This window comes from Corapipo altera, unplaced genomic scaffold (genome assembly GCF_003945725.1).
Source record: "Corapipo altera isolate COAL_440 unplaced genomic scaffold, ASM394572v1 274, whole genome shotgun sequence".
NCBI lineage: Eukaryota > Metazoa > Chordata > Aves > Passeriformes > Pipridae > Corapipo > Corapipo altera.
This window is the reverse complement of record NW_020885042.1, coordinates 94,659-102,638: the sequence shown is the minus strand read 5'-3', so window position 1 is coordinate 102,638 and position 7,980 is coordinate 94,659. Positions and strand designations below refer to the sequence as shown.

At 52.2% G+C, this 7,980-nt stretch overlaps 1 protein-coding gene across 1 annotated transcript; it reads left to right on the top strand.

The window, feature by feature from the left end:
• The first annotated feature begins 1,206 nt into the window (after positions 1-1,206).
• Positions 1,207-7,859, top strand: PAQR3 (progestin and adipoQ receptor family member 3). The gene is made up of 7 exons (XM_027668549.1): positions 1,207-1,472; positions 1,546-1,708; positions 2,443-2,598; positions 3,316-3,513; positions 4,937-5,027; positions 5,318-5,466; positions 5,842-7,859. Exons 1-6 carry the CDS (start codon positions 1,288-1,290, stop codon positions 5,458-5,460), a joined length of 936 nt encoding a protein of 311 aa, XP_027524350.1. The 5' UTR covers positions 1,207-1,287; the 3' UTR covers positions 5,461-5,466; positions 5,842-7,859.
• The last annotated feature ends 121 nt before the right edge of the window (positions 7,860-7,980 follow it).

The following is a 7,980-nucleotide window of genomic DNA, read 5'->3' as shown; positions in this document are numbered from 1 at the left end:
ATTAAGATTTTTAACTTGGTAGCAACTTTGTGCGCACCATTTGGCTTGAGGAAAGTGAGTTACCGCTGGAGCGAACAAGGAGTCTCTCAGTGTGTCAGCAGGAGCTGGCAGGAATGCACTCGGTTTTTCCCCAGCAGTGAGAGGTTACCAAATTAACGTGGCAACTGTATTCTTACTCCTGCAAAAACATCTCTCTGCAGAAACATCTATCATCTCTCTCATTCTCTAAGCAAGCATTGCACAGAGAAAAGCCAGTGGGACACCTTTTAGGACAAAGATGGTCACCATACAGGGATCATTACTGTTAGCTTGGCCCCACTACTCTGGTTCAGGGATTTTAACTGCCAAGTACACTAGGTTAGCCAAAACAGGACCAATTCCTGTCACTACTGATATTAAAACCCCATCATTCTTACCTTTTACTTCACATTACACACCTCTGCCACGGGAAAATCCTTCACACTCGTCACACCACTTGGTTTAACGAGACAAAAAACCTTGGCAGAGTTCTGCACGGCACAGGACCTGTGGGGAGGGGCAGGTGAACCACAGTTACCCTGTGGGGCACACTTGTTTGCAACTTCGAAAACAAGAGCCACAGTACACCTAGGGAATTACTTCTTTCCCCCTACCCCTTCATTTTTATAAATTAGGAAAAAAAATACTAAAAGGAACTGGTAAATAACCCCCAACTGTTCTTACTGAGGCAATGCAATCCGCTTGGATGAGTTGTCCTCATGACTAAAACTTTTTTGGTACCTCATGGGGTACACAGGGAAAACCCCCAAAAGGCAATAATCATGATCACAATTAACTTCAGCTTGCTCTTGTACGGTTCCAGTGCAACTCCCGCTGGGAACGACAACCCTCAGCATCGTTTCACCTGACGGGTGCGTTCCCGGCCTCTCCTCACAAAGGTTTGCAGCCTCGAGCCTGAGGGGAACGGCTGGCTGGCTCAAAGGCACAGCTCCGACATTCCGGGGGGCTGGGGGATCCCGGATCCCGGAGGATCCCGGGGGTCTGAGGGGTCCGAGGGGTCCCGGATCCCGGAGGATCCCGGGGGTCTGAGGGGTCCCGGAGGATCCCGGGGGTCTGAGGGGCCCCGGATAGCGCCGGCGGGTCTCGGGCGCCCCCTCGCGGCCGCTGTGGCGCGGCGCCAGGAGGAGCGGCGCGGTGACGCCATCGTTCGGCGCCGCGCGGTGACGCCATCACGGCCGATCCTGACCCCGGTCCCGGTCCCTGGCCCGTGAGGGGGGCGCGGGACGGGCCGATGCGGCGGCGGGCAGGATGCACCAGAAGCTGCTGCGCAGCGCGCACTACATCGAGCTGGGCAGCTACCAGTACTGGCCGGTGCTGGTGCCCCGCGGCATCCGGCTGTACACGTACGAGCAGATCCCGGTGTTCCTGAAGGACAACCCCTACATCACCGACGGATACCGCGCTTACCTGCCCTCCCGCCTCTGCATCAAGAGGTGAGCGCGCCCCGCGCCCCCCCGGTCCCCCGGGCCCCGCTCACCGCCTGTCCCGCGTTGTGTCTCCTCGCAGCCTCTTCATCCTCTCCAACGAGACCGTCAACATCTGGAGCCACCTGCTCGGCTTCCTGCTTTTCTTCACGCTGGGAATCTACGACTTGACGGCCGTGCTGCCCGCCGCCGGCGCCTCCCGCGAAGACTTCGTCATCTGCTCCGTCTGCCTCTTCTGCTTCCAGGTAGGCGCGGGCCGGGAGCGCCTGGGGGGGTTAAAGCCCCTCGCACCGTGCGGGCACAGCCCCCTTTGAACCGCACTGCTCTGCAAGGGACAAGTCTCGGTGGGTCGGTCGCATCTCCTTGCGATAAACTGGGGAGGACTGAACACAGCTGGCACAGGAGAGAGCTTGTGGAAAAACAAGGGCAATGTCAGGGCTGTGTCTCAGAGCTCCAGCAGCTTGAGCGGTGTCTGACGTGGCTCCCAGACAGCATCAGGTGCTGCTGGAAAGGGCCTCCCACCGGGACACGGGCATCAGCCATGGCCTGATGGTCAGGCAGGGCAGGAGGGCTGGTGTTCTGACTTCTGAGATGGTGTGAGCATGAGCTTCTACGTCAGATATGTCTGTTCCCACAGCAGACTTCAGGTGTGTCACATGTGGCTGCTGAGGCCCTGCAAGAGCACAGAGCTGAAGGGCACTACGTGTTCTCTGCCAGTACAGGATGCCTGGGTACAGCCAGAAATGGGGAAAACTCCCTCGCTGGCTAGAAAAGCACTGCTCTTGTGCTCCTCCCTGCTCCTGCTGAGGGTCACGGAGGAACAAACGTTTCTTGAGGAAAGAATTTGATGCCAGCCTAGGAGCAAACACCCGCACAATGTGCCGGGGCCCAGCGGCCAGCTCGAGCTGCAGGGCTGAAGCTTGTGTGCTCCCTGTTGGTTTTTAAGGAATTAATCATCCTCGTTTGAACCTCTGTGTAGGTCTGTATGCTTTGCTCAGTAGGATATCACCTGTTCTGCTGTCACCGCTCGGAGAAGACCAGCCGGCGATGGATGGCACTGGATTACGCAGGAATTTCCATCGGGATCCTGGGCTGCTACGTGTCAGGCGTGTTCTATGCCTTCTACTGCAGTAACGTGAGTCGGGAGCATTGTCCATGCAGTGCTTAGTTCTTGTGGTCCTGTTGTTGCTTTCGTGCTGCAGGAAGGGGGTTTGTGGCAGGTGTCCAAGCAGAACAGGAGTGGGGAGAGAGGGGCAGGAACTGAAACATGTCCTTCTGGCCCCAGCAGAACTGTGCTGGCTGAAGGGACAGGCAAATGCAGGTTTTCCTTTCCAGCTGTCAACTGCACAAAGCCTCAAGAAAATGAATTTCTCTGAAAGCAGGGCAACTTTACAGGTCCTACCTGTGTCCAGTGCCTGAGGCTGATCGTGGGATGTGTCCCACCACAGGCACTTCAAACAGCACTACCCATGAGGTAGCTGCCAGGAGGTAGAAACAAACTTGTTTTCTCTCCATCTAATAGAGGAGTGAAATGAGTTTCCTTCCAAGGCCTGCCATGTATACACTGTCAGGGAGCTGAACTGGGCTGCTGAGGCAGAGGTGCATTGACAGTGTTTGGGTGCAGGCACTGCTTGGAATAAAGGATGTGTTGTAGGTGCCCCGAGCAATACAGTCCCTTCCCCTCACTGCCAGCTGACCACTACACGTCCCTGCACTCACACCCACCATGGTGCTTGCAGCAGGGACAGATTTGATCTACCACTGTGATCTGTCATTGAAACTTCCTGCCCAGAGTTGACTCTTACACAGGATAAGAAACCCACAGACTTGCCTTTGTTTCTCTTTCCCTCAGTACTGGCGCCAGGTGTATTTGATCACTGTGCTGGCCATGATCTTGGCAGTGTTTTTTGCTCAGATCCATCCTAGTTACCTCACACAGCAGTGGCACAGGCTGCGCTCCATCATCTTCTGCTCCGTGTCTGGCTATGGAATCATTCCCACCATCCACTGGGTTTGGCTCAATGGTGGCATTAGTGCATCCATTGTACAGGTAAGAGAAAAGAATGAAATAAGATTCCCTTTTGCTTTTCACTTGCCATCTTCCTTGGGTCCTCTTACACTCGGGGAAGCGACGGGGAAGCAGCAGGAGTTAAAACCTTTTCAGGTACAGAATTCTTTTGGTCAGTATGATCCAAATGCAAACACTTAGATATGTGATCGGGATAGACAGGTTGTATAGGTTCAGCCTGCTGTACTGCCTTAGACCTGCATGGTGAGAAGGAAGCTGGATGGAGGTGTGTCCCTGCCTGGGGAGGAGCAGCCGAGGGGGTCAGACCACACCCTCGTTCCACCGGGCCAAGGCCAGGAGCTGAGGTGGCTGTGGAGCAGGAAGGAGTCTGTCAGGCTGCATTAGTGCTCAGGGTTGGCCACCTCCACAGCTCCACAGGGCAACCAGGAGACACTGATGGGGTGATTATTTGCTTCCTCTTCAATTCCCTGGGTTGGCAGCAGAAATCAGCATTTGACTGCTCAGCCCTCTGTCTCTTACACAATCCTCGTCTAATAGTACTGTGACATTATGGAACTCTTGCCCTGTTCAGGTTTCTCCACTTGGAATTACCCTGTGAAACCAGAGGCCCAGTACAGCTAAAGGCAGTGCAGTGTGCCCCAGTATGAAACCCCTGAAATCACTGCCATTATTCAGCAACCTGATGGTGCTGAAGGAAACATTTCCTTTTCACAGTGAGCAGAAACTGCATGTTCTTAGGCTGGCCTGGATGGAGGGCAGTCCCTGGGGTGATGGTTTAGCCCAGTCCAGATCTGCTGTGGAATGTGGCAGAGCACCATTTGGGAATGGTGCCCACATGTGGCCTTCAGACAAGGCATTTCACACCAGCATTCTAAAAATCAGATCCACAGCAGCTGTCTCCCCATGTCTTCCCTGCTTTGTTTCCCCTGGGATAGCAGGATGACACCTGTGGTACACACTGTGTTCCCACTCTTCACAAAAATGCCCCACTTAGGTAACAAAACTTTCTGCTAAGGAAAACCCACGTGATGCCTGGGTTGCTGGTTATTCAGCACGCAGTGTGAGCAGTCCTGTGGCCTCGGGTGCAGCAGCCACAGTTACAGTGGGTAGGTGGGATGTGCAGGGCAGTCTCCGTCACCCCGACTGTTCTGTGTGGGGCCAGGGTGGTGGCAGATGGCCTTTCACTGACAAGTGCCATGTCTGCTGGATGGGAACACTGAGTACCTTGTGTGTAGAAGCAGAAAGGTCAGAATAAAACAAGTTTATTCCCATTCAGGCTTTCTCAGAGTTGGGCATTTGTTTCTCTGTTGGATTTGTCCACAGCTGACATAGGCAGTGAAGGAAGATTCAGGGTTTTCATGCTGTTTTCTTCTTTATATTCAGGGACTTTCTTTTTCTGGTTTTGCTTTCTAACAGAATAGGAGAGCTTCCTTTTCTTTTGCAGGAGTTTGCTCCGCGGGTAGTTGTCATGTACTTCATCGCTGCTGTAGCTTTTCTCTTCTATATTTCCAAAGTTCCAGAAAGATACTTCCCAGGTAGGAAATTCTCTTCTGGGTGGTTTTTTTTTTCCTGCAGTGTCACAGTCCTTGCTGTGGGTGAACTTCCTGGGAGAGAGCAGGCCGACCATGTTCCCATGCAGAGAAAAATGGTGCATGTGTTTGCATGAGAAGAGACAGACAACTTCCATGGAGTTCATTAAAGAACTTGCCCCGCCTCCCCCCAAGTGCAGGGTGTGCAGGAGCTCTGCAGGAGGCTGATTGCTAACTGCACTGCACTCGCTGTTGCTGAATTTCACAGCTTAACCCCTCGCCCTTGTTGCCCACAGGCCAGCTGAACTACCTCGGCTCGAGCCACCAGGTGTGGCACATCCTGGCAGTGGTGATGCTGTACTGGTGGCACCAGTCCACAGTGTACATCATGCAATACCGACACAGCAAGCCCTGCCCTGAGTACAGCGTGGACTTGTGAGCAAAGGTACAGCCTCGGGCAGTGGGACAGTCTAACAACCACGGGCTGACATGATCCTGGGTTTAAGCACAGCTCCCTTCCCCAGAGCAGGTGCTGACTGGTGCAATGCTTCCTGTAAAGAAAAAGCAGGGATCTGCTGCCAGGCACTCTGCTGCACTGGATGAGGCTCTGTGGAGCTCCTGGGTCCTTGAGGAGTTCTAGAGCAGGCTGGACTAAGCCCTGCCAGATCCCTTCTAGGTCTGTGTCACAATTTTAATAGTCTCAAGACATCATTAGTCTTTGTCCCTAAGTAGCCTTTTCCTGGATTTTGTGGAAATCAAACGAGTTGCTGATTTCACGTGCCCAGTAAGTGATTCACCTCGTTTCCCTGCTCTATTTCAGAGGCAACAATGGGATTTCTGTCTCTGAGGGGCTGGACTTCACATAACAAGCTGTGCTATGGACTGCAGCACTGAGGCAGTTCCTTTCCTGACTCCTGGATTGTTACCCTCTTGCTGGGACAGAGCGTTGCCACGAGGTCTGATAAACCCAACGGCATTGCCTGGGATCTGGGAGACGTTTCCTTCTCAGCCACTTGCTGTTCTGCAGTCAAGTACCAGACAGGTGTTCCTCGAGCAGGACAGTGGGAAGCTGGGCTGTCCAACTCGGCATGCAGATCTCAGTAGAACTTTTTGTTGCCTGGCAAAGACAAACAGCAGAAGTGAGTACCCCTGGCTGAGCCAACAGGTGTGGACACCAGGATTTTGGGTATTGTTCAGGTGCATAATTAGGAGGATGCTCCTGACAGTGTGCCTGTAAAACCATGGGACCCAGTCCTGCATCTGAAGCAGAGCTCTGTGGTCTGTGCATCCTTCCGCCTTTGCCCGAGAGGTGCTCTTGTGCTTTAGCATTGGTACAGGAACACGTAAACTGGAATTCAGTGGATTTGTGTCCTCTTCTGGACAAGCTCTTTCTCTTTTTCTGGAAGTTAAGATCACATCCAGCACAGCTAGATCTTTGCTGCAGATCTTACAAATTGCCTCCAATAGGGGCAGTGCCATTGCTTGAAGAAATTTCTCTGGATCCCTTCAGTATTGTGAAATATTCCAGGAGAGGCACTAAGCCTGTGTGCCCATGTTTGTTGCTGTCTTGCAATCAGTGGACTTGCCTGAGTAGTGAACCTGCTGGGGATGCAAATCTCTGACCTTTGGCTTTTCCAAGTATGAAAGGTTACACTGCACTCGCAGCCGCTGTTACCCAAAAGGACTTGCTGCCATAATCCTGCCACAGTGAAAAGGCTTCCTGGAGTTTCAGGATCTGCTGTGGAACCATCACATATAAACTCCACACCCAGGAACCATGAAATGCACAAGTTATTGGGTAGCTGTAGCTCAGCATGATTAACCTCCAGGGGTGCCAGTCTTTCCAAGAGGATTGAAATCCTTTGGATTTTTGGGCTAGAGGCAACATTTTTAAGTGATTTGTATATAGCAGCTGTGCCTATGCTGACAGTTCAGTCAGGCAGCAGTACCTGTTGCTGCTGCTGCACTTGCCCAAGCGTCAGCATTATCCATTTGGAGGCTGCTCCACATGCACCATGATGCCATTAGGACTAATCCCAAGTGGCTCTGTCCCCATAGTCGGAGGGGACAGGCTGGCTCTGGGTGGGGCCCTCCTCGGGGTGGGCAGTCTCTGTGAGTCCCCCAAAGCTCCCTCTGCCTGGGCTAAACGAGCTCTGCTCCTCAGCCTTTCTGGTCAGGGTGTGCCAAGAACACACAGAGTAGCACTGGAAGCTCGCAGACAGGCAGCTGAACAATCCCTGGGGATGGAGAAGGCAGGATACAAACTCCTCTGGAGCTTACAGACAGGCACTTGAACTCCTTGGCAATGGAGAAGGCAGGACACAAGCTCCTCCCAGTGTGCTGGCTGGGGATGCTTCTGTTCAGCTCAGAGGGCTGTTTTGGTGCTTTTTTATTGTTTTGGTTTTTTTAACCCCAGAAACAAGATTGGCAAGAACTGACTCCGCATTTACAGTTCAGCTCCCGGACCTTAAGCCTTCCAGGGTAAACACTGATTTTATTTTTTTTTTTTTTAACTTGACAACCAAGCAAGTTTCAAGTGCACTAATTACTACTACTGAAGCCTGACAAGGAACCTGCAAGTACAGAAGTAATTTCCAGTGTTATGTGTACAATAATATCTGAAGAATGTGTCTGCGCTCTGAAATCATACTGACTTTAGAGTTTACTAATGTATTTTTTTTATGGAAACTCTTAACTACTCTATCAGTTTTCACTGGATAAGGAAACTGACTGCCAAGCTGTGCATTTTTACTACCCTGACAAAATTTATCAAGCTGCATGATGGTCTTCTATGTACATAGTGAACCTGTAAATAAAGTCCAGGTCATTGGTGGTTTCCTTGGAGTAACATGACTTGTGCATCTCACAGAGCGAAACAACAGATGTGAGTGGCTCAGCCATGGCCCTTGTGCCACGCCTTGGGGGTTAACTAGACAGGGAGACTGTCTCTGGAATTTTG

Excerpts from the sequence above, each read along its gene's own strand:
- PAQR3 (XM_027668549.1), top strand. The coding sequence starts at position 1,288 with ATGCACCAGAAGCTGCTGCGCAGCGCGCACTACATCGAGCTGGGCAGC. Across the intron at positions 1,709-2,442 it reads TCTGCCTCTTCTGCTTCCAG|GTCTGTATGCTTTGCTCAGT; the intron begins GTAGGCGCGGGC and ends ACCTCTGTGTAG. Across the intron at positions 3,514-4,936 it reads TTAGTGCATCCATTGTACAG|GAGTTTGCTCCGCGGGTAGT; the intron begins GTAAGAGAAAAG and ends TTTCTTTTGCAG.